Below are 26,973 nucleotides of genomic sequence, written 5' to 3'. Positions count from 1 at the left end.
CTGCTTCTACTTTTAACCCAAACTTTGCAGGGAGCCTATCTTTTAAGTCCTTTTTAGGGCTTCACTCAACTTTGTCACATACTAGCAGACATCTGCTCCAGGAACACCTTTGTCACTGCTTTGGTTTCAGCTCTGACTCTTATATTGGCAACGACTCTCCGTACCCCAGCTTTACCCATTTTCTGGACTTGAATGTTCAGCTCACCAAAGGGGACTTCCTACCTACCGTCTCCCCCCAGAAGACACATACCTCCAGGTCATAGTTACAGTGGTATTATTGAACAGCTTTTTGAATATGTTAACAAACTTTGTATTTTCAAAATGTTTTAAATTTTCTTTAAATAACTGTTGAAAACTTTACAGAATGTTAAATAATTGAGGTCCTTTTCCTTTTTTTCTCCTCAAAGTGTCTAAACATGAGTGGACCTCTTGCAGACACACTTGTTTTTATTCCAAGGGGCACATTATCCATCTTTTCTCAAGACATCAGCTTTTTCCACACACAATTCCCTGTATGTAAACAGGGCCAGTTCATGTTAATTTATGTGATGCTGGTGTTAGTTTTCAAAATACCTGTAGTAAATAAATACGGGGAGATGTAAAACTGTGTGGTTTGCTTGGTGAATCTTAATTGCGGAATTTCTTCTTCTTTCGAAACCTCTTTCCTGCTGCATTGGCCGCCTTTTCAGCCATGATCTCTGAGTACTTCCTTCGGTTATATCTAAAAGGAAAGACCAAACCTTTAAGTTCTAAAGTATGACCCACCCCAGACATGAGAAGTTAATGTAGCCTTCTGGTAGGGAGGCGCTTCTCTGTCTCACATTCCGTGTTTTGCATTTTCATCACCGATCCATGGCATGTGCACTAAGTGCCACCATATGTACAGAGCCATACTCAGAAGTGGGGACCGAGCAGTGAACCAGCCGAAGCACCTGCCCCCAGAGAGCCTGCTGTCTAGTGACGGGAAAACCTGCAACAGTACAGGGAGGCTGAAAACTTCAGCCACTAGGGACCCGCGCCGTGGTTTCTGAGCTTGGCATCGGGAAGGTTACACAGTGTGGATCAATCTTAGGTGAGCAAGACTGTACCCATCACCCTGTACCCACACCTGTGTGGGCTGAAGAGAAAGACAGGCTGGAGAGGAGCGGAGCGGACAGGGGGGACAGGGTGGGGAGGGTTTGCAGTTCCTGAGTTGCTCCCTCAGAGCACGTGTTCCTGCGCAGCGCTCCCCGTGTGCCCGGCTCCCTTGACCTGCACGGGACTCCCTGCTCCTGGGCAGCCCTAGCGGAGCTGGAGGCAGCCCTGAGATGCTCTGAGGCAGCAGCTGGTCATGTGGGTCTGGACTCAGAAGCGGTCTATACTAGACATACACACTTGGAAGCCAACAGTATACAGATTAATAAAACTCTGTGGGAATGAGATTCCAAGGAGAGTAGTAAGTGAGAAAATAGCACTGCTTATTTCTGAAATTTTTACCATTACCCAGATTCATTGAATAATTTATGTAACACTTGAATTACTTTCCCCGCCTCTACATTACATTGTTTTTAAAAGCCTTGATCAATATTTTCACTTTGGCTATTAAACCACTCTGGAAGTTCAGCAGAGGTTTCTACATGAGATACACTTTTAACTGTGTATCACACACACACCTGCTTTGAGAACATTTACGCACAAATTGCTCCCATCTCAAAAAAACCCCGACAAAACCAAAGACCAAGCCCAACTCTATCCACAACCACTAGAGCTGTGCTTCTCTTGTCTTCCTCACAACCAGTTTAATTTTGTTTGTTTGTTTGTTGTTTTGCCTTTTCTAGGGCTGCACCCGCGGCATATGGAGGTTCTCAGGCTAGGGGTCCAACTGGAGCTACAGCTGCCGGCCACAGCCACAGCCACACCAGATCTGAGCCGTGTCTGCAACCTACACCATTGCTCATGGCAACACCGGATCCTTAACCCACGGATCAAGGCCAGGGATGAAACCTGCAACCTCATGGTTCCTTGTGGGATTCGTTTCCACTGCGCCATGACGGGAACGCCTCAGTGTGAGTTCTATTTCTTCATTTTCAGCTTACGCTCAAGTCCTCTCCGATCTGGTATCCTCCCCATCGCTCCTCTAAAACTCCTTCTGCCAAGGTTACTGTGACCCACGGTCCTAAATCCGGACAGGTCTTTCAGTTCTCGAGTTGCTCTCTGGGCTCACTCGTCTTGCTCACCACTCCCTTCACACCCCCTCCCCGACCTCTACTAGACTCCTAGGACCTCTGCACGCCTCCCAGCTATTCGTTCCTGTCTCCTCTGTGGGCTCACTCCCCTCTCGTCAGTCAGATGCTCTCACGCTTCCCTCTCCAACAGCAGTTCTATGCTGGGAAAGCTTAGGCCCCGACAGGGGACCCCTGCAAATGCTTGAAGACATTTTTGATTGGCATGAGTGGAGGAGGGGTGCTACTGGCACATAGTGAGGAGAGGCCAGCATCCCATCATGCACAAGACAGTCCCCCACTAAAGAAGGGAGTCCACCCAAAAAAACGTGGTAGTGCTGCTGTGGAGAAACTCTGCTAAAGCATTTAAAAATTCTCTGAGACTTCCAGCGCATGCATCTTCTAAAGGAAAGCGAAGCCAACTCCTTTACCTTCTGAACTCAGAGTCGGCCAGCAACTCCTCCACAATCGTCTTCTTCCTTTGCTTCTTGGGGACTCGCGAGTGGTAGAAGTCAGCTGGGTTGTCAACGATGGTTCCAATCTGTGAACGAGTGATTGAAATGAGTCACGCAACACCTGAAGGCCAAGGTGCTTTCATGCCTCAGGGCGGCTTTTACAAAGTGTGTTTATAGAAAGGACTGGAAAACACAAGCTCCCATTTTACCAACATTACAGTTAGTTCTGCCTTTTTTGAGTTAAGCAATCACTTACTCTTACTAATGACATTTCTTTGTTAGTGTTTATAGTTATACCAAAATTCCCTTTACATAATTTAGTGCTAGACAGTCAATTCTTGATGAATCATGTAACTAGAGGAGGAAAAGTGGGACAGATAAAAAGAAAGTCTTTTGTTTTAGGTTCCCAATTTAACAAAAGTGACACATAAACTCTACCACATACCCATTTGGTCTCCTAGGTTACTATAAATGCTGGAACCTTCTTACTGACCATTCTGCATTGGTTCATACATTTAACCAAGTAAAATTTAGTGTCTACCCTGTGCCAGGCACTGTGCTCAGTGTTACGGAAACAAAAAGAATATCTGGTCCCTGCCAGTGAGGGGACCAGAATCTCTAGATACATAACTAAAAACAGTGTATAAGTGAAAGCATAACCTGATAGTTTGTTTAACAAAACACTCTAGGTGCTCTGAAAACTAAGTGGCCGATTCTACCTAACGAAGGTAAAGAAGGTTTCACAAAAGATGACATTTTAGCTTGGATGTATGAGTAAAATTTCACCAGGCAAACACAGCAGAGCCAAACACGTGCAAATTCAGAATGCCAAGACCCGGCTGTGCTCACTGAAGACACGGAGTGCTGAGAGTGCTGAAGCTTAAGCGGCTGTGACAAAAAGGGGCTGGTGCGCTGGTCTGGGTCTGTGAAGGGCTACATTAAAGGGTCTAGACTCTCTCATAAATGGATGATATTTTGTAAAGACAAGATGACTGGCCATAATGCGGCAAAAGAAGCAAAAGGGAGAGTAGACTTGGAGGCCAAGGACTGTACAGTCGTCCCGAAGTGACAGGAAAGGTCGCCAAAGGGAAAACGAACTTGAGAGGTCCCAGACGGCCAGCACCTGGACTTTCATCTGCACACACTTTGGAAACCACCTTTCAACTTAAGACACAGAACCTTGAAAAAAAACAGCCCGGTGTTCCTGCTCCATCCCGCAAGCAGTCCTGCTCTTAGGCTAATATCATTCACATAAGGCACGCCCGTCTTACAGGTCCCATCATTCGAGAAGGCTGACCTGGCACCGAGCGACCCCTGGAACCCCACCTTTCCACGTGGAAAGCCATCACAAGCTGGTGGCCGTCTGAACTGGGTGCTGGCCATTGTCACGTGGCTGAGCAGGTGCTGTCACCATTCAGTTACGGTAAACATGTCACTACAGAGCTTCCCAACCAAAACCTCGGACCCTGCTACCATTATTCTCTTTGCTTCATACCTGGAAGTACTTGGGGAAGCCGTCTCTATCATTTTTCTTATAAAACCTTTTGGGGTCCATGCTAGCTCTCATCTTCAGGGCTTTGAGATCGTTTTTTAGTTCATCTGTCAGTTCTGGAGCTTTCATACCAAACCAGCCATCACCTGCTGTCTTTTGCCGTTCTTGCTGAAATTCAAATTTCAGAAACAATTAGAGAATTCTAATTTTAATAAGCAGTGCATACATTATACCTCATTTTCCCTAATATAAGGAAAGTTTCATGAATTAAAAACAAATAAGGTCACTTTATAGAATGTATGCGTCATCATTCATAAAATGAATTAAATCACAAAAAGCGCTTTTTCTGATCCCCTGCTCTGATAGGCACAGCACTGTGACTTTCAGAAATGAGGGCTCCTTAACACTGATTCTGAATCTTAGAATGGCTGACTTGTTGGGAGAGTAACCCTCAGCTTCAGTTTTTATAATCTAAAATAGCCTACTCAAGGTCTAATGCATAAAAACATTTTTACATCTGGAGCTTACTGCAAACAGCAACACTTTTATTCAGTCACCCAGTTGTCTAAGAAAATTACTCCAGCAGCCCAGAAATTTGTGATTTCTAAAATTCAAAAACCTTTCTATTCTTTTGAAAACTCCTAGCAAGTTATGTGCTTAATTTCATTTTTTGTACATTCGTACAACACACATGGAGTGTCTACCATGTACCACACTGCTCTCATCATATGAGAGATGAGATGTTACTGGAGCGCCATCCTCCAACTCCCCCCAAGCTCTCGGAGTAACTTCTCTGTGCTTATTAGTTGAAATGGAAGTAGTCCCCCCTATATTTTACTACAGAAAAGAGTTTCAGGAGTTCCTGTCATGGCTCAGCGGTAATGAATCCGACTAGTATCCAAGAGGATGCAGGTTTGATTCCTGGCCTCACTCAGTGGGTTAAGGATCTGGTGTGGCTGTGGCTGTAGTGTAGGTTGCAGATGTGGCTCCACTTTGGCCCCTGGCCTGGGAACTTACATATGCCACGCAGGTATGGCCCTAAAAAGTAAAAGAAAGAAACAGTTTCTATGCTCTCATTTGGCAGATGAAACAGGCTAGTGTTTTCAGCTGCTTACACTCAGTTTCCTACAACGGCCTGCAATAGAGCTCCGAGCCGTCAATGAACAGCACCTACGAGCCAAGGAGTGGATGTGGCCTGATAGGCTGCTGCCGCTGTTTTTAAGGAAGGGAAACAAGCTGTATTTATGTGCCGCACCCGGTGCACTTTCACTCTGTGCAAATCTGTATGAAACACGTTTAGGGAACCACATTTTATGGGCTCTAAGAGATCTGTGATGATTTTCTTTCAAAATATGCATTTTAATTGCACAACCATGTTAGATAAGCTGAACATAGTCAAACACATTTAAGCATTCCCAATAAGAAGAATCAGTGTACTTACTCTGCGTTTTTTCTGAAGTTTATACTTTGATTCTCTATATGGTGGGACAGAGTAGTTTTTCTCAAAATCAGGAGTAATGACGGCTTTCTGAAGAAGCTACGAAAATATTAAATTGGTTTTAAAATGTCAGAATGTCAATTTTAAAATGTCAAAATGCCTTATAAGGTAAGGCATTTTTACCTTATAAGGGAAACATCTCCCACACCAAAGACTCCTCCAAATATATTAACCTTCTCTATGGACAGACATACTACTGCCAAGTTTGTAGATTTTATCAAAATAAAAATGCTTTAGGAAACAAACTGAAGGATTATTTTAGGGAATCTATAAAATCAATATTCATCTCAAATTTCTTTTTCTAATCTGAATCTGCACACACCAGATTTCCATTAATGCGTTCACTTGCATTTCACTGGTTTGCTGTCAGCCACCTGCCCAGACCGCAAAATAAAGACAATAGGAACAATGCCCTAAGAGCTGCTGAATTCTCTGAAAAAACCCACCTGATTAGGCTTTAATAAGTTCTGATGTTGGTAAAACAGCTTCCTATGATCTGAGGAGACTAGCTAGATAAGTCTCATCAATAGATAAGAAAAGCAATATAGATTTAGATTAAACTTTTGTTTTTTACAAAATCATTCTCGTCCAGCAAATCTGCTTTTTGCAATTCAACAACCTATCACAGCTGCTCTTTCAATGTCAATTCAAAGATCAACTTCATTCTTTGTAACAGCTGCTATGCAGAATTTTTCTTTTTGACATTTAGTTTGTCTCCCTTAGACGGTTTTCCATTACACACTGTAAACATCATCTCTGCACACTTGTGATGATTTTTGTAAAACAGATTCCAAAATGTGTCATTTAAATGTTGACAGGTACTGCTAAATCGCCTTGCATCCAAGCAGTCTAAACTCCCAGAGTTAACCAGTACCCTTCCCTTTACTTAGCCCACACGGGGGATTATCTTTTTGTGCTTTGTCAGTGATGCCCCGTGCATGTTTCCATCTGCTGTTGATCATCTTTCTGTGTATTTATTAGCCATGTATAAGTCTTCTTCTGTGGAATGTCTGTATTTTTGGGAGGGAGGCAGTTTTCATTTTTACACAGAGTTGTTTTCTTATTAATTTGTAGACATATGTTTTATATCTTAGTGGTATTAACCTGTGGTCTTTTACTGTCTTTGTTAAGGTTTTTGTTGTTGTTGTTTTTAATTGCATAAATTCAGAAATTTTATGCAGTCAAATCTGTTAATCTTTTCCTAAACATCTTCTGCATTTTTTGTTACTTGCCTAGAATGATTAAATACTGTCTTAATACTGGGTACAGGACTAAAGGAACCTCAAGGTAATTAGTCATTTCTCCACTACAAAAACTAAAAACGACTGCTCCTTAGCCCTCAAAATAGTCCACAGGAATACAGCAAATATTAATTTGGTCAATAACACTTGAAATTACCAATTCAGAAATCCCCAAATCAGGTTCAGATTGCTGCTGGGTAGGACAGCATATCACTTTCATATCACTGAGAAAGACTAGAGCATTTATTATTTAACAGATTATTAAGAGCTGGTTGTGTGCCAAGTACTATACAAGGGTTTAGACAGTGATTCTCAACTGAGAGCAACTGGCAATATCTGAAGACATTTTGGCGGGCAGGGGTGGGGGAGGAGGGAATGGCACTGATGGGGACAGATGCTACTGGCATCTATGGCATAATCTATGGCCGCGGAGGAGGAGGACAAGATGGCGGAGGAGTAGGGGGACACGCTCGCCCTCTCCCACAAACACAACAAAAAAAGCACATCTACAGAAGAAATGACTCGCACAGAACAACAACCAATCGCTGGCAGAGGAACCTAAACTCCAATAACGGCAAGAAGTTCGTGACATTATTGGGCAGAACGGGAGAAAAGAGGAGAGTGAGAGAAGGTGAATCCGAGCGGGACGGGCGCTCCCGAAAGGGAACTGCGGAGGAGAAAGGGATCCCGCACCCTGGAAAGTCTCCTACGGGGGAAAGATCAAACGAACCGGAGGAATCTCCAGATGCAGAGAAGAGTGTAGCAGTAAGTCGGAGTACGGAAAAACGATCAAGAACCCAACGGACCATCTGAACTACGGGCACAGTCACCAAAAATTGAGACGCCTGGGTGGGGGCTGGGCACCGAATCCTCGGCTCCAGAGGTTAGTCCCCGGGAAAGGGCCGGGGGACGCCTGGGTGGGGGCTGGGCACCGAGACCTCAGCTCTGAAGGTTGGTCCCCGAGAGGGGGCCGGGGGACGCCTGGGTTGGGGCTGGGCACCGAGACCTCGCCTCCGAAGGTTAGTCCCCAAGAAAGGGCCGGGGGGCGCCGCCTGGGTGGGGGCTGGGCACCGAGACCTCGGCTCCAGAGATTAGTCCCCGGGCTAGGGGGGCGGGGAAGAGCGGAAACTGCTTGGGAGGTCTCTAAACCATTTGACGGGGCAGAGACTGCCTGAGAGACTAGAAAACAAAGCTGTCGCAGAGGAAGGGAGCAATACTCTAGGGGCGGGGAAGTGGAAAGCCGCCTCAGAGGGAACCTGGGAGAAGAGCCTGGTCTGCGCCCGTGCTGGGGAGGGGAGAGAAGAAGGGGTGGGTCCCCATAGAATACCCCCCACGCCACAGCAAGCTTACAGGCCCGCTAGCTAGCAGAAAGCTGTGCTTCCCAGTGCATTCCCTCCCCCCACCCCCGCCACCCCCTACGCTCTCGCCGAACCTGGGGCTGCCTGCCATCCAGGAGGGCTGGCCTCAACAATTGCCTGAAGCCTACCACCGCAGGGGCTCTCCCTGCACAGGCCTGCTTGCCCTTTGGAGGGGCTACACTTCCACAGAGCAGCACCAAACACCACCAGCCCCCTAGAAAAGGCCTGCAGCCCAGAAAAGCTAGAACAAGCCTAGCCAGGCCGTGAATAGATCGACCTAATTCTCCGACGGTTTTTCTGAGACGGGCTCCCCCGGGGAGGAGCCTCTTGAGTCTCCAAGGGCCTTGCTACACGCCCAAGACCCCAGGGGGTGCTAAGACCTAGGGGACCAGCTGCATAGGACTGCCAGCTCCAGGCAGGACCCCCTGCAGCCCAGAAAAGCTGCAACAAGCCTGGCCGAATTGGGAAAAGATCTCAGACGGTCTTTCTGAGTCGGGCTGTCCTGGGGAGGAGCCTCTTGAGTCTCCAAGGGCCCTGCTACCCGCCCAAGACCCCAAGGGGTGCTGAGACCTAGTGGACCAGCTGCATAGGACTGCCAGCTCCAGGCAGGACCCCCTGCAGCCCAGAAAAGCTGCAACAAGCCTGGCGGAATCGGGAAAAGATCTCAGACGGTCTTTCTGAGTCGGGCTGTCCTGGGGAGGAGCCTCTTGAGCCTCCAAGGGCCCTGCTACCCGCCCAAGACCCCAGGGGGTGCTGAGACCTAGTGGACCAGCTGCATAGGACTGCCAGCTCCAGGCAGGACCCCCTGCAGCCCAGAAAAGCTGCAACAAGCCTGGCCGAATCGGGAAAAGATCTCAAACGGTCTTTCTGAATCGGGCTGCCCTGGGGAGGAGCCTCTTGAGTCTCCAAGGGCCCTGCTACCCGCCCAAGACCCCAAGGGGTGCTGAGACCTAGTGGACCAGCTGCATAGGACTGCCAGCTCCAGGCAGGACCCCCTGCAGCCCAGAAAAGCTGCAACAAGCCTGGCGGAATCGGGAAAAGATCTCAGACGGTCTTTCTGAGTCGGGCTGTCCTGGGGAGGAGCCTCTTGAGCCTCCAAGGGCCCTGCTACCCGCCCAAGACCCCAGGGGGTGCTGAGACCTAGTGGACCAGCTGCATAGGACTGCCAGCTCCAGGCAGGACCCCCTGCAGCCCAGAAAAGCTGCAACAAGCCTGGCCGAATCGGGAAAAGATCTCAAACGGTCTTTCTGAATCGGGCTGCCCTGGGGAGGAGCCTCTTGAGTCTCCAAGGGCCCTGCTACCCGCCCAAGACCCCAAGGGGTGCTGAGACCTAGTGGACCAGCTGCATAGGACTGCCAGCTCCAGGCAGGACCCCCTGCAGCCCAGAAAAGCTGCAACAAGCCTGGCGGAATCGGGAAAAGATCTCAGACGGTCTTTCTGAGTCGGGCTGTCCTGGGGAGGAGCCTCTTGAGCCTCCAAGGGCCCTGCTACCCGCCCAAGACCCCAGGGGGTGCTGAGACCTAGTGGACCAGCTGCATAGGACTGCCAGCTCCAGGCAGGACCCCCTGCAGCCCAGAAAAGCTGCAACAAGCCTGGCCGAATCGGGAAAAGATCTCAAACGGTCTTTCTGAATCGGGCTGCCCTGGGGAGGAGCCTCTTGAGTCTCCAAGGGCCCTGCTACCCGCCCAAGACCCCAAGGGGTGCTGAGACCTAGTGGACCAGCTGCATAGGACTGCCAGCTCCAGGCAGGACCCCCTGCAGCCCAGAAAAGCTGCAACAAGCCTGGCGGAATCGGGAAAAGATCTCAGGCGGTCTTTCTGAGTCGGGCTGTCCTGGGGAGGAGCCTCTTGAGCCTCCAAGGGCCCTGCTACCCGCCCAAGACCCCAGGGGGTGCTGAGACCTAGTGGACCAGCTGCATAGGACTGCCAGCTCCAGGCAGGACCCCCTGCAGCCCAGAAAAGCTGCAACAAGCCTGGCCGAATCGGGAAAAGATCTCAAACGGTCTTTCTGAATCGGGCTGCCCTGGGGAGGAGCCTCTTGAGTCTCCAAGGGCCCTGCTACCCGCCCAAGACCCCAAGGGGTGCTGAGACCTAGTGGACCAGCTGCATAGGACTGCCAGCTCCAGGCAGGACCCCCTGCAGCCCAGAAAAGCTGCAACAAGCCTGGCCGAATTGGGAAAAGATCTCAGACGGTCTTTCTGAGTCGGGCTGTTCTGGGGAGGAGCCTCTTGAGTCTCCAAAGGCCCTGCTACTCGCCCAAGACCCCAAGGGGTGCTGAGACCTAGTGGACCAGCTGCATAGGACTGCCAGCTCCAGGCAGGACCCCCTGCAGCCCAGAAAAGCTGCAACAAGCCTGGCGGAATCGGGAAAAGATCTCAGACGGTCTTTCTGAATCGGGCTGCCCTGGGGAGGAACCTCTTGAGTCTCCAAGGGCCCTGCTACCCGCCCAAGACCCCAGGGGGTGCTGAGAACCAAGTGAAATCTGCTACCATCGTGGGGTGGACCTCCCAGTCCTGTCTGCCCTCAGGAAGTCCTCCTTTGCTTCAAAGAAACACTGTTAGTCCCATCAACACTCCAGAAAAGCCACACTGCCTCAAAAAAAAGATTGACCAACAACGACAGCCCTCAGGAAATATTCCACGGCAGTGACAAGGCAAACACTACCCGATAACGGAGAGTACAACTCCCTCAGGAGAAAGAAGACAACAAGCAAGATGAAGAAGCTGAGAAACCACCCCCAGTCAAACCAACAGGAGAACTCACCTAAAACAGTCAACAATGAAACTGATCTCTGCAGTCTGACAGACCTGGAGTTCAAAAGAGAAATAGTGAAAATACTGAAGGAATTAAGAGAAGATATGAACAGCAATGCAGATACCCTCAGAAAGGAGCTAGAAAATATAAGGAGGAGCCAAGAAAAACTAGAACATTCATTTGCAGAGATGCAAACTGAACTAGGGGCAGTAAAAACCAGAATGAATAATGCAGAAGAACGAATCAGTGATATGGAAGATAGAATAATGGAAATCACTCAATCTGGTCAACAGACAGAAAACCGAATCAAAAAACTGGAAAGCAATATAAGAGACCTATGGGATAATATAAAACGAGCCAATCTACGCATAATAGGAATTCCAGAAGGAGTAGAAAAAGATAAGGGAATGGAAAATATATTTGAAGAAATTATCGCTGGAAACTTCCCAAATCTAAAGGATACTGGATTCAAGATACAAGAAGCACAGAGGGCCCCAAACAAACTGAACCCAAACAGACCCACACCAAGACACATCATAATAAAAATGGCAAAAGTTAGTGATAAAGAGAGGATCCTAAAGGCAGCAAGAGAAAAACAGAATGTTACCTACAAGGGAACCCCCATAAGAATATCAGCTGATTTCTCTACAGAAACACTACAGGCCAGGAGGGAATGGCAAGAGATATTTAAAGTGCTCAAAGGAAAAAATATGCAACCTAGAATACTTTATCCAGCAAGAATATCATTTAAAATAGAAGGGGAAATAAAAATTTTTCCCAACAAACAAAAACTTAAAGAATACAGCAACACAAAACCCAGGTTAAAGGAAATATTGAAAGGGCTTCTCTAAACCAAAAGAAAGGAAGGAAAGGGAAGAAAAAAGAAAAGAAAAAAAAAAAAAAAAGAAGAAGAAGAAGAGGAAGAACTAGGACAGAGGAAGATACAATCAGAGAGCAGTCATTCAAATAAGCCAGCATACAGATTTAATCATGAACATGCTTCAAACAAAATAAAATTAAAAAGAAAAAAATAAAAGAGTCATCAAAACCATAAAATGTGGGCAAGGGATGTTAGGAGGTAAATAATCCTTTTTGTTTGTATGTATGTCTCTCTTCTTAATTTTAATATAATAATGAAGTGTTTGAACTTACAGGACCATCAGGCTAAAACACACAATTATGGGAAGGGGTTAGCATACTTAAAAAACAGGGCAACCACAAGCCAAAACCAAATATTGCATTTGCAAAAAATGAAAAAAAAATACACTCAAGCAGATAATAACAGGAGACCATCCAACCAAAAAAAAAAAAAAAAAAAAAAAAAAAAAAAAAAGAAAGGAAGAATGGAGAACCATAGAATCAACTGGAACACGAGGATCAAATGGCAATAAATAATCATCTATCAATTATCACCTTAAATGTCAATGGACTGAATGCCCCAATCAAAAGACACAGAATGGCTGAGTGGATAAAACGGCAAAAACCTTCAATATGCTGCCTACAAGAAACTCACCTTAGGACAAAAGATACATATAGATTGAAAGTGAAAGGCTGGGGAAAAGTATTTCATGCCAATAGACATGACAGAAAAGCAGGAGTTGCAACGCTCATATCAGACAAAATAGACTTTAAAACAAAAGACATAAAGAAAGACAAAGAAGGACACTATTTAATGATTAAGGGATCCATCCAAGGAGAGGATGTTACTATCATCAACATATATGCCCCAAATATAGGAGCACCCAGATACATACAACAAATATTAACAGACATAAAGGGAGATATTGATGAGAATACAATCATAGTAGGAGACCTAAATACCCCCCTCACATCAATGGACAGATCCTCTAGACAGAAAACCAATAAAGCAACAGAGATCCTAAAGGAAACAATAGAAAAGTTAGACTTAATTGATATCTTCAGGACACTACATCCAAAAAAATCAGAATACACATTCTTCTCAAATGCTCATGGAACATTCTCAAGAATCGACCACATATTGGGACATAAAGCGAATCTCAATAAATTTAGGAGCATAGAAATTATCTCAAGTATCTTCTCTGACCACAATGCCATGAAATTAGAAATCAACCATGGGAAAAGGAAAGAGAAAAAACCTACTCCATGGAGACTAAACAACATGCTACTAAAAAACCAATGGGTCAATGAGGAAATCAAGAAGGAAATTAAAAACTATCTTGAAACAAATGATAATGAAGACACAACCTCTCAAAATCTATGGGATGCTGCGAAAGCAGTGCTCAGAGGGAAATTTATAGCAATACAGGCCTTTCTCAAAAAAGAAGAAAGATCCCAAATTGACAACTTAACCCTCCACCTAAATGAATTAGAAAAAGAAGAACAAAGAAGTCCTAAAGTCAGCAGAAGGAAGGAAATTGTAAAGATCAAAGAAGAAATCAATAAAATAGAGACTCAAAAAACAATAGAGAAAATTAATAAAACCAAGAGCTGGTTCTTTGAAAAGGTGAACAAAATTGATAAACCCCTGGCCAGACTCACTAAAAAGAGGAGAGAAAGAACCCAAATCACCAAAATTATAAATGAAAAAGGAGAAATCACAACGGATACAGCAGAAATACAAAAAACCATAAGAGAATACTATGAACAACTATATGGCAATAAGTTTGACAATCTGGAAGAAATGGACAATTTTCTAGAATCTTACAGCCTGCCAAAACTGAATCAAGCAGAAACAGACCAACTGAACAGACCAATCACCAGAAATGAAATTGAAGAGGTCATAAAATCACTCCCTACAAATAAAAGCCCAGGACCAGATGGCTTCACAGGTGAATTCTATCAAACATATAAAGAGGAATTGGTGCCCATCCTCCTTAAACTCTTTCAAAAGGTTGAAGAAGAAGGAATACTCCCAAAGACATTCTATGAGGCCACCATCACCCTCATTCCAAAACCAGGCAGAGATACCACCAAAAAAGAAAACTATCGCCCAATATCATTGATGAATATAGATGCAAAAATTCTCAACAAAATCTTAGCCAACCGAATCCAACAACATATCAAAAAAATTATACACCATGACCAGGTTGGGTTCATCCCAGGTTCACAAGGATGGTTCAACATACGCAAATCAATCAACATCATACACCACATTAACAAAAAAAAGGTCAAAAATCATATGATCATCTCAATAGATGCAGAAAAAGCATTTGACAAAGTTCAACATCCATTCATGATCAAGACCCTCGCCAAAGTGGGTATAGAGGGAACATTCCTGAATATAATCAAAGCCATTTATGATAAACCCACAGCAAATATAATCCTCAATGGGGAAAAACTGAAAGCCTTCTCACTCAAATCTGGAACAAGACAGGGATGCCCACTCTCACCACTGCTCTTCAACATCGTTTTGGAAGTCTTAGCCACAGCAATTAGACAAACAAAAGAAATCAAAGGCATCCATATAGGAAGAGAAGAGATCAAACTGTCACTGTATGCAGATGACATGATTCTATACCTAGAAAACCCTAAGGACTCAACCCCAAAACTCCTTGAACTGATTAATAAATTCAGCAAAGTGGCAGGATATAAGATTAACATTCAGAAGTCAGTTGCATTTCTGTATACCAGCAATGAAGCATTAGAAAAGGAATACAAAAATACGATACCTTTTAAAATTGTACCTCACAAAATCAAATACCTCGGAATACACCTAACCAAAGAGGTAAAGGACCTATATGCCGAGAACTATAAAACCTTAATCAAAGAAATCAAAGAAGATGTAAAAAAATGGAAAGATATTCCATGTTCCTGGATTGGAAAAATCAATATTGTGAAAATGGCCATCCTACCCAAAGCAATCTACAGATTCAATGCAATCCCTATCAAATTACCCATGACATTTTTCACAGAACTAGAACAAACAATCCAAACATTTATATGGAACCACAAAAGACCGAGAATCGCCAAAGCAATCCTGAGAAACAAAAACCAAGCAGGAGGCATCACTCTCCCAGACTTCAAGAAATACTACAAAGCCACAGTCATCAAAACAGTGTGGTACTGGTATCAAAACAGACAGACAGACCAATGGAACAGAATAGAGAATCTGGAAATTAACCCTGACACCTATGGTCAATTAATCTTTGACAAGGGAGGCAAGAACATCAAATGGGAAAAGGAAAGTCTATTCAGCAAGTATTGCTGGGAAACCTGGACAGCTGTATGCAAAGCAATGAAACTAGAACACACCCTCACACCATGCACAAAAATAAACTCCAAATGGCTGAAAGACTTAAATATACGACAGGACACCATCAAACTCCTAGAAGAAAACATAGGCAAAACACTCTCTGACATCAACATCATGAATATTTTCTCAGGTCAGTCTCCCAAAGCAATAGAAATTAGAGCAAAAATAAACCCATGGGACCTCATCAAACTGAAAAGCTTTTGCACAGCAAAGGAAACCCAAAAGAAAACAAAAAGACAACTTACAGAATGGGAGAAAATAGTTTCAAATGATGCAACTGACAAGGGCTTAATCTCTAGAATATACAAGCAACTTATACAACTCAACAGCAAAAAAACCAATCAATCAATGGAAAAATGGGCAAAAGACCTGAATAGACATTTCTCCAAGGAAGATATACAGATGGCCAACAAACACATGAAAAAATGCTCAACATCGCTGATTATAAGAGAAATGCAAATCAAAACTACCATGAGATACCACCTCACACCAGTCAGAATGGCCATCATTAATAAATCCACAAATAACAAGTGCTGGAGGGGCTGTGGAGAAAAGGGAACCCTCCTGCACTGTTGGTGGGAATGTAAACTGGTACAGCCACTATGGAGAACAGTTTGGAGATACCTTAGAAATCTATACATAGAACTTCCATATGACCCTGCAATCCCACTCTTGGGCATCTATCCGGACAAAGCTCTACTTAAAAGAGACACATGCACCCGCATGTTCATTGCAGCACTATTCACAATAGCCAGGACATGGAAACAATCCAAATGTCCATCGACAGAGGATTGGATTCGGAAGATGTGGTATATATACACGATGGAATACTACTCAGCCATAAAAAAGGATGACATCATGCCATTTGCAGCAACATGGATGGAACTAGAGAATCTCATACTGAGTGAAATGAGCCAGAAAGACAAAGACAAATACCATATGACATCACTTATAACTGGAATCTAATATCCAGCACAAATGAACATCTCCTCAGAAAAGAAAATCAATCATGGACTTGGAGAAGAGACTTGTGGTTGCCTGATGGGAGGGGGAGGGAGTGGGAGGGATCGGGAGCTTGGGCTTATCAGACACAACTTAGAATAGATTTACAAGGAGATCCCGCTGAATAGCATTGAGAACTATGTCTAGATACTCATGTTGCAACAGAAGAAATGGTGGGGGAAAAACTGTAATTGTAATGTATACATGTAAGGATAACCTGACCCCCTTGCTGTACAGTGGGAAAATAAAATTAAAAAAAAAAAAAAAAAAAAAAAAAAAAAAAAAAGAAAAAGAAAAAAAAAAAAGAAAAGAAAGCTTTTTTTTTTTACAAGAAAAAAAAAAAAAAAAAACCAAATATCTGTGGGAAACAGAGTTATGTGGCTTGTTTTTGTGCTGTTTTTATGAAATTAAACAACCTTTGTCATTTCTCATAAAAAAAAAAAAAAAAAAAAAAAAAAAAAAAAAAAAAAAAAAAAAAAAAAAAAAAAAAAAAAATAATCTATGGCCGCGGATGCTGCTAAACATCCTACAACGCACAGGACATCCTCTCATAACAAAGAATTATTCAGCCCCAAACATTAGTTTTGCTGAGGTTGAGAAATCCTGTTTCAGGAGCACAAAGATAAAAGACAGTGAAACAATAATACCACCTTAGATTTATACTGGGTGTGGCCGAAGCGGGGGTGCCGGGGAAGAACTAGGGTCAAAGGATGCTTTCCAGAGGTCGTGACCTATGATCTCTGCACTGGCCTGGCAGAGAGCAGGGTGTTTTCACGAAACCATGGTGGTTTCCAACGGTAAGAACACAGCAGGTGTACGGTCTGAGCTAGAGCAACAGAGCCACTTTTTTTTTTTTTTTTTTTTTTGCTCTGCTTTTCAGAGCCACACCTGTGACATATGGAGGTTCCCACGCTAGGGGTCAGCCTACATCACAGCCACAGGCACTTGGGATCCAAGCCACCTCTGCGGCCTACATCGCAGTTCACGGCAATGCCGGATTCTTAACCTACCGAACAAGACCAGGGATTGAACCCACGCCCTCATGGATACTAGCTGGGTTCGTAACTGCAGAGCCACAACAGGACATCCAGAGCCACCTTAAAGGTGCCAAGAAACCACTGAAGGACCGAGACTATCTCGGTCAGATCTGTGTTTTCAGAAAGAGAAATCTAGCAAGACCATGGAGGATGGCTTTAAGAATAAAGAGTAAGGAGGCCACTACAGCAGTCTACACAAAAGATAAAATAGACATCACTAGACAGTGACAGTGGGGCGGAGAGGAGGGAACAGAGCAGCAAGAATAAGAAGCATGGTCCCAAGCTTGGCTACTGACTGCAAAAGGGAAACAGATCTTGGTGTCACTAACCAGGAGAAAGAACACAAGAGGAGGAGCTGGTTCGGGCAGGGGAGAGAAGGGCAGGTGGTGAGGTCAGGGGCCCCGGCACATCTGGAGGAACAATGGCACCTGGGTTTAAAGACCTGAATAGGCTGCAAGCTAGAAAATACTAGCTTGGGAGGAAGCCAAGCCAGGTGACAGCTGGAGCTGACAGTCTGGGTGCGGTTACCTGCACTGTAATTTCCTTCTGAAATTGTAGGTACAATTTTCGGTCACGTGCACATGACCTCTTTTTCCTGGTGGGGTTAGTGGGCACTCACAGCTTGCAGATTCTCAACAGAATCCAACGCAGTTAAGAACTAAAAGTACTGCAGGAAAAGGAAAAACATAACCCCTGGGATCCTAACGTGGGTGCAAGAGGAGGAACACCCACCTGTATTATCTTAGTTTTCAAGTGCTATCTCTTACAGCTTGGACTTTATAATAAAAAAAGAAATGACTGCTCTGGAAAGAGGGGAAAAAGGAGCACAGCAGACTAATGTGGTTTCACTACAGGAAAACTAGCCTCTTCCTAAGGACTAATCGTTTTTTAAAGTGAGTGGTTAGCTCTGTGAAAACCAATGGGACGCTTTGTACAACTTACCTCATTTTTCTTTTTCTCCTTGAGCTGTGTTAGGGTTCTCTTGTTCAAATGCAGCTTGTCTGAATTGAAATTAATATACAAACCACCCAACTGCTTAATACTTAGACCAGGGTCTATGCTGCTGCTCGTCAACTTCAGACTGAAAGAGAAATGATCACTTAAACATCAAGTAGCTCAAAATGGAAACAACTGAGACTGTATTTTCATTTAGAAAAAAAAAAAAAAACATGGGATGAATAATGAATTTAAAAAGCCTCTGGGGAGTTTCTGTCATGGCTCAATGGCAAGGAACCCAACTAGTATCCATGAGGACACAGGTCCAATCCCTGGCCTCACTCTGTGGGTTAAGGATCTGGCATTGCGGGATAGGTCGCAGACGTGGCTCGGATCTGGTAGTGTTGTGGCTGTGGTGTAGGCTAGCAGCTGCAGATCTGATTCCATCCCTAGCCTGGGAGCTTTCCTATGCCTTGCATGAGACCCTAAAAAGACCCACCCCCCCAGCAAAAGCCTTTGGAAGCACATCCACATTGATTCCCCAGACTTTCCTTTGTCTTTTTAAACACCAGGGATTGAACCTGTATCCTAGCGGATACTATTTGGGTTCATTACTGCTGAGCCACAACAGGAACTCCTCTCCAGACTTTCTTAAAAGAGAATTAAGGCCATAAAATATGCTAACAGATTTTATAAAGAATTACAAAAAAGAGAAGGAAACATATTTACAATTTAGCTCAACTTCATATATAGGTAGTTGGTTAATAAATGTACATAAACTTCTATCTCCAAAGCCAATGAGAGAGACAGGTTCTTCTACTCTGAACTTCCAAGTTCTCCAAACTTGAAATGTTTTTCTGGGTAATTTAAGGGCATTTATTAGTGCCTCTAAATCAGTGAGTTTTAAACAGAATGAGCATCTGTTATCTTCCATTGACTGCAACTTTAAAAGTATAAATGTCATATCCCAGATCCACCATTTCAGAAATTTCATCAGTTGGCTTGGGCTCCTGCATTTAGATAATGAGAATTTCTACTTTTGTCACTGAGAGTCCTTTTTATAAGCAAGTACACTTAGACTTACACTTTCTTCTGTCACTATTTGTATACTGAGCAGTTGAAAGCTTGGATAATCGATCTCTGTTGGAAAGTGAATTCATTCAATTGCAGTGCCTTGGCAGTGATTTTCAACCCAGAGTGCACGTTATAATTATCCTGGGGAGGGGCGAGGCTTTTAAAAACTAAGTACACCGGAGACTAGCCTCAGCGATTTCCCTAGTTTAGAATGAAGACTGGGGAGTTCCCGTCGTGGCTCAGGGGGAACGAACCTGACTAGCATCCATGAAGACGCAGGTTCGATCTCTGGCCTCACTCAATGAGTTAAGGATCCAGCGTTGCTGTGAGCTGCAGTGTAGGTTGCAGACACAGCTTCAATCTGGTGTTGCTGTGGCTATGGTATAGGTCCGATTAGACCCCTAGCCTGGGAGTTTCCATATGCCATGGGTGTGGCCCTAAAAAGACAAAAAAAAAAAATCAAGAAAGAAGACTGGGCATCTGTTTGCATAGTTAGTTGCTTGCCAAGGATACCTGTATTTACAGTGGACACACTGCCACCAAAGGTGCCTAGGAAAAACATTTAAAAGACAGGAAAAAAGAAAAAAAAAGAAAAAGAAAAAAAGAAACTAAAGAAACAGCCCAAACAGTGCTTTTCAATGGGTGGTAGATGGGACATAGGTAATTATTTTTTTCTCAGTTTTCCTCTATTTTTCAATTTCTCTACAATTGACATGTAGAAAAAAAGCAAGTTATTTTCCTTCCCTTTGATGTTCTCTAAACTATCACGCAAGGAAATCTTAACGGAGTATTTTTGATATACCACCAAGCGAAGCACTTGCAGCTGTCAATGGTGGGAAAACTATGCCTAACAAAGACACCCACATAAGGTAAGGGTTTGATAAAAAAGCTCTTCCATAAAGAACCCAAAGCAGTAATTTTTTCAATTCCCATGCTTTGTAATATTTTTATGGTAAGTTAGCTACTTGAAATGTTATCAAAAACTTACTTTTAAAAATGAAAACTGGAGTTCCCGTCGTGGCGCAGTGGTTGACGAATCCGACTAGGAACCATGAGGTTGCGGGTTCAGTCCCTGGCCTTGCTCAGTGGGTTAACCATCCGGCGTTGCCGTGAGCTGTGGTGTGGGTTGCAGACACGGCTCGGATCCAGCGTTGCTGTGGCTCTGGAGTAGGCTGGTGGCTGCAGCTCCGATTGGACCCCTAGCCTGGGAACCTCCATATGCTGCGGGAGCGGCCCTAGAAAAGGTAAAAAGACCAAAAATAAATAAATAAATAAATAAAAAAGAAAACTTACAGTTTAGATTTTGTGCTATTTAGTAAGTTGTCTTCATCACTAAACTCATTATCTTTATTTCTGTCATGGTCTGATGGTTCTTCTTCACTTTCTTCCTCTTCCTCCTCATCTTCCTCCTCCTCCTCTTCTTCCTCAGTGACAACCTCACTGGCCTTGTCTTCTTCATTCAGGTAAAAATTTTTATCAGCACTCAATCCAGGAGTTGTGTCAATTACAAACAAAGCACTGCCATGTGATGTAGTTTCTGAGTCTCCATTTAATGATTCCTTTTGACCACTATTTTCAACAAAACAGATAGTGTCCTCTTCATCCTCACTGCTTTCCGACTGCTGGCTTTCATCACTGCTGAGAACTAATAAAACCGAATCATCTTTATCCTGAGATGCGTTGAGTTCAGGATTACGCAGTTTGGCATCACACTCAAAATCCACATCCCTTTCTTCGTCCATGTCTTGGCTGTCACCTGTAACTGTGCACTCTTCATCACCGCCACCAAGTTCTGTCCAGTCGCTTGTTTTTATGGTGCTCTTTCTTCCTTCATCGCATCTGTCCACTTCCACAACTGCAAATGTGTGAGCTAATGATTTCATTACAGCCTCACAGTTCAGATTTGAGGGCTCTGATGTGGTTTTGTTATTTTCGGGGGTGGAATGCCTTTGAGAAACTAACTGCTGAAGGCTGGTGTCCTGCAGTTCAGGAAGATTCAACTGAGAATCTTTCTCATTAATTTCTTTTCCCTCATCTATTGGTTCTTTGGCTTCTTCATCTGAACTCTCACAATTCCGCTTTGTTATGTGTTTGAGAGGTGAAACGTTTTCCTGTTCTTCCTCATTTATATTAACACTTGGGTGTTTTTGTGCAATTAATGTTTTTCCTGAATTTCCGAAGAAGGGATCCTCATCAAGGTCATTATAAATTTCATTATTATAGAGATTCGGCTTATTGATCTGAGAAAGCGACCTTGCTAGTAAACGACAAGAAGTTCGTCTGGTTTCTGAATCCTTGGAATTCACAGGTGTATCTACGCCTTGCTTTTCATTTCCTGCTACAATCATAGTATCATTCTCCTCAGTTTGTGCCTGTAATCTCCTCTGCATACTCCTTGTTGTCCTCCTCGCTGCAATTCCAGAAAAGGAAGAAACCTCTGAGCATGATGACTCAGCATCAGAAACAGCTTCCATGTATGATTCTTGGCTTGGACCTGTTAGGGACTTAGCCTTGCTTCCTCTGGTTTGTGTAGCTATCACTGTGGGACGCACAATTCTAGAAATACCTGACGCATGAGATTCTGCTTCAGAGACTTCTTCCTCAGTATGAGACTCATTTACTGGAGTTACTTTCGGTCTTTTCCTTACACTGGAAACTGGGGTGCCTGTAACTAAGATCTGCCTTCTCCTGGTTATTCTGAAAATGGGATCCTGGACCTCGGACACAGAAGAACAAGTTGACTCTGCTTCAGAGATCTCTCCATCAGTAGGTTTGTTCATTTCTGGTAATGAGCCTGTAGTTCTGCTCTTCCTCTTCCTGGCTGAAGGAGCTGGACTTTGTTTCTTAGTGGTCTGTGATTCAGCAGTACTTGGGTCATCAGATGGAGACTCCTTCCTGCCTTTTGGATGTGCTTGAATTCTTTTTGCAGAATCCTGTAAGCCAGTGAAAATACACTGTAATTTGGGAAGGGCTGGGACAAGAGCAAAGTGAGTGAGGCACTCCCCTCAGAAGCAGATTTCAAGAGGACACTAAAAAACTCAGCAAGATTAATGCCAAACAGTAATAACCACCAGCACCACGCACAACTAAAAAAACCCAAACAATACCTAAATACTAAATCTGACTCTGCATTTGTAGGCCCTGCCTCTCTAGCATCACCTAAGTCCTGGATCTGACTTTAGGAAACAAAACAACTGAAAAAGAGAAAATTTTTTCCATTCAAAGTCACCTAATGCTAGGTGGACCTACATTCCGACACATACAGGGAAAGAGGGAAGAAGAGGGATTTTAACTCTGATTAAAGATGTGTTTAGGAACACACATCGATGGAATCGGTGGCTGCTCTTACCTTTTCATAGTGAAGTGAATTAATGTAGCCTTCCCTTCATCGCAGCATCAGAAGCTGCGAAAGACCAGCGTCACTGAGTCACCAGGTGACGTCACCGCAGCCCTCCCCACGCCTAAAGGAGGTACTGTGGGGGCACGGCCAGCTTTCTTCCGTGAAAACGGTGCCTTCTCCAATCCAACTAATTAGGCTCACGCTTGGTGGCTTAAACGAATCCTCCTTGGCACGCTGCTAGCAGTAAGGTTAAAAGGCCTGAGCTGTACACCTGCATTACTGAGCTAAACTACCCAAAGCAAGTTACCCAACCTCTCTATGGAATCAGGCCATGCATTGCCTTCAAGACCTTAGTGAGACCTAAAATGAAGTGCCATGCTCAGCGCCCGGCCCGGTCAGCAGACGCGCGCTGCCAGCTCGGGCCCCTTCGGTCGCTCCTCCCCACGCTTGGCGGGCCCCCTGCGCCGCCCCCCCCCCCCCGAGCACCGCTCTGCGAGGCAGCGAGGAGAAATGAGGGAGCCGTGCGATCTCTTACCTTCGGTTGGGAGCTTTCAGCTGACGTGGCTTGGAGCCCGGCCTGAGGCCGCGCAGACCTGGTGACCACCATCTTCCCGGCGCGCGGCCCCCGCGGCTCCGGCGCCCCGGAAGTGCGTCAGAGGTGCGCCTCGCTCGCGTCTTCCCGCGAGACTCCAGGAACTCGGGGGCAATCTCGTAGCACCTCTGCCCTTCCGACTAGGCTGAGGCGATCGGGGGATCCGGGGATCCCCAAGGACTCGGGAGAGACCTTCGTGCGGGCGGTGAAACTCGCGGTGGCTTAGGGCCCTCGTTCCTGTTTGACACGAACGAATTGGAAAATAGCACCTTCTGGCCCACTCCGTCCATCCTCTCATTCGGCAAAGTCTAGGTGTAGCCACGGGCATGGCCGAAGGATACGTTTGCATTATTTATAATACCTTTTTTTTTTTTTTTAAAGTATACTCTTGTATTACTTGTGAAGTTAAATATAAAAGAAATACAATTTAAAGACTTGGTTGGGGTAAAAGATGTATATGTTAAATACCCAGGAACTCGGAGACTAATTAGGGAGCTATATAATTAAAGGTGAGATGGTGAGTAGGAATTGGGAATAAGCAGAATAAAAGGTTAAGTTGTAGAGCGATTTTAAAAAAAAAGTTTTTGTGGTGATAGGGAAAGAATGATCAGAATCAAGAGAAGGTTTTGTTTTGTTTTGTTTTCCTTTTTTGTCTTTGGTCTTTTTTAGGGCCGCACCCGTGCATATGGAGGTTCCGAGGCTACGGGTGGAATCTGAGCTACACCTGCCGGCCTACACCACAGCTCACGGCAACGCAGGATCCTTAACTCTCGGGGCGAGGCCAGGGATGGAACCCGAAACCTCATGGTTCCTTTGTCAGATTCATTTCCGCTGCCCCACAAGGGGAACTCCAAGAGAAGCTTTTTTATTTTTCTTTGACGTGAAGGGTGAAAAGCTAGAATATGTTTGAGGGTAATGAAAAGGGATTGAATGGAGTTCCCGTGGTGGCTCAATGGTTAGCGAATCTGACTAGAAACCATGAGGTTGAGGGTTCGATCCCTGGCCTCGCTCAGTGGGTTAAGGATCCAGTGGGTTAAGGATCCGGCGTTGCCGTGAGCTGTGGTGTAGGTCGCAGACGCGGCTCGGATCCCGCGTTGCTGTGGCTCTGGTGTAGGCCGGTGGATACAGCTCCGATAAGACCCCTAGCCTGGGAGTGGCCCTAGAAAAGACAAAAAAAAGGGGGGGGGGGATTGAAGAAGTAAGTAAACATGTTGGAGGTGAGAAAGAATGAGTGCCTCATAAAATCTTTTTTCCTTTACTTTAGAACAGAAAACTTTTTTTTTTTTAAGTTAGGAAGTATAGAATTTTCAGTGGGCACATTGCCATTCAGCTAAATAGTTGCCCTTGGCAGCCAGATATGGCTAAGTTTTGGCTAATTACAGATCGATTAAGTGTTGTTTAGTTCTTTAGGGACATCTTAAAAGAGAGGAGGTCCTCCTTGCCTTCTTTAGCATCATTTCACTCCCTAGGAAGTTGTGTCTCCTGGTTTTCAAGCAGCAGTCTTGTGCCATGAAGATTAGGGCCATGCTTTAAGGTTAGCAGAGCAGTGACAAAAAGACATGGATTCCTGATTTGTTGCACAGCTATCAGTCCTAAATGGCCTAATTTAAAAGATTTTCATCAATAGAAACACCTCTTTTTAAACCACTGTTATTTGGGGGCAGTCTTATGTCCTGCAGGCGAGCCTAATCTGAGCTAAAGAATGGAATAAAAAATTGGGCTGTGGGGATTAGCTACAGAAGAATGCTCTTTCCTTTGAGGCAAGGGGGAAGGGTTGATAGCTGAAGCAGAGAGAATGTAAATGCAGGGAAATTTAAGTGGTGAGGAGAGGATTTGAGGTAGATGCCATCAGTCTCTAAGTAGGTGATTCATCTGCTCAGAAGGATGAAAAAACTTTAGATGGATTTTATGGGGAATTGATAAGGAGCAAAACCAAGGAATTTCAGTACAGCCAGGCAGCGGTGAGATTATATAAGAGAACAGAAGACAGCTAAGAAGAGCAGGTGGAATGGGCAGAGGAAGGAAAGTGAACCATCTGGAGGTGCGTAGTGGGGATGAAAGCAGCAGAGACAACAGCAGCAATCCCAGTAATAGTACTGAGCACCTACTAGACACGGGCAATACCGGGTCCTTAACGTGCCGTGCCACCTGGGAACTTCTTATATATGATAACTTTAACATCAGCAAATGTATGAAATAAGATCACAGGAGAGGGTGTAGGAAATTGGGAGCCTATTAGACAGTGTGCTCTATTTACATACAAGCCCCTTAAACAAAAAACCCCACTTCCAAACATTTACAGTCTAAAAAAGTCAAGAAACAAAATACTAAGATTAAAACATCAGTATATATTCACATGAGAAGACTGAGCTGGCCTGCTGATCAGGGCAAAACCGCCAAGTATTGTTTTTGTTTTCTCTCTACCTCCTCTACCTATTCTCTTCTTAAAGTAGATTTGGGGCAGATATGAAAACAGTAATTATTAATTATTATATAAAGGACATGCTCCCTTCATAGTCTATGTTTTACTAACTAAACCCTTAAAATGTAGGGTTGACTCTGGGAGATTCTCATCTTAACCCAAAGATGAGAGAGTTTCAGTGCACACACCTTCTAAAACTATATTCCATTCATGGTCATTTTGCATATTGTTACATACAAAACCTTACTTTCAAATTCAGTTTGAAGGGTAAGAGGGTCTCCAACGATCTCATCCTCTGGTCTTCAGACCCTTGAGTCTGGGCTGGACCAACTTACGATGAAAAGAACATCGCAAGCGTGGCGAACATGACTTTCAAGGTTAGGTTTTAACAAAAAGGCTGCCTTCCATCTTGGGCTTTCTCACCTGTTCATTCTGTGGGAAACCAGTTACAAGGTGCCCTCTGGTGAGGGCTGTGTGGCAGAAAAGCCCGGGGGCCTCTGGCTTCCAGCCAGCGAGGAATTGAGTCCTGCCGACCACCACACGAGCCAGTTTGGAAGCAAACCAAACTCAGCCGAGAGCAGAGATGACATTGTAGTCCCAGATGACCCCAAGTGCAACTTTCTGAGACGCCTAGAGGGGCCCAGGTGCAGCAGGAGCTAATATAGTCACCATTAATTGTGTCTGTTCTAAAATTTCATATAAAGGAAATTATCTGTGTGCTTTTCCCTGCCTAGCTTCTTTCACTCAGCATGTTTCTGAGACGCATCCATTTTACTATGTATTACCAGTAGTTGATTATTTTTTAATGCTGGTCATACAGTCCATCTATCCATTCAGCTGTTAGACATTTGGGTTGTTTCCAGGTTTTAGCTATTTTGAGCAAAGTGCTATAAACATTCATATACGTCTTTTTTGCATCTCTTGAATAAACACCTAGAATTACTGGGTCACATGGTACATGTACATTTAATTTTCTAAGAAATCCCAAGTGATTTTCCATAGTGGTTGTGCCATTTTACATTCCCACCAGCACTGTATGAGTTCTGCCTTCCCCACATCCTTGCCAACACTGGTGGTTTCAGTTTTTTTAATTTCAGCTATTTTAGTGGTATTTCATTGGGGTTTTAATTGCTATTTCTCTGATGACTAATGGTGTTGAACATCTTGTAATGTTATTGACTGTACATATGTCTTCTTTGGAGAAAAATCTATTTTAGACAGTAGAAAAATCTATTTTGCCTACTTTTTATTGGGTTGTCTTAAGCTGTTAAGACCTCTTGACATTCTAGATACAAGATCTTTTTCAGATATACGACTTTCAAATATTTTCTCCTCTGG

At 44.3% G+C, this 26,973-nt stretch overlaps 1 protein-coding gene across 1 annotated transcript; it reads right to left on the bottom strand.

Moving 5' to 3' along the window:
* Positions 1–422: 422 nt before the first annotated feature.
* Positions 423–23,240, bottom strand: DNTTIP2 (deoxynucleotidyltransferase terminal interacting protein 2). The gene is given in 7 exon segments (NM_001243674.1): positions 423–721; positions 2,633–2,742; positions 4,152–4,316; positions 5,590–5,685; positions 18,214–18,352; positions 20,575–22,214; positions 23,157–23,240. Coding segments are annotated over 7 exon segments (2,316 nt in total). The 5' UTR covers positions 23,229–23,240; the 3' UTR covers positions 423–627.
* Between the last annotated feature and the right edge of the window lie 3,733 nt (positions 23,241–26,973).

This window comes from Sus scrofa, chromosome 4 (assembly GCF_054392235.1).
Source record: "Sus scrofa isolate SSC_HxYL_T2T_F1_AM1 chromosome 4, Sscrofa_HxYL_maternal_Yorkshire_Landrace_v2.0, whole genome shotgun sequence".
Lineage (NCBI taxonomy): Eukaryota > Metazoa > Chordata > Mammalia > Artiodactyla > Suidae > Sus > Sus scrofa.
The sequence above is the reverse complement of the archived record's forward strand: the minus strand, read 5'-3'. Positions and strand labels throughout refer to the sequence as shown.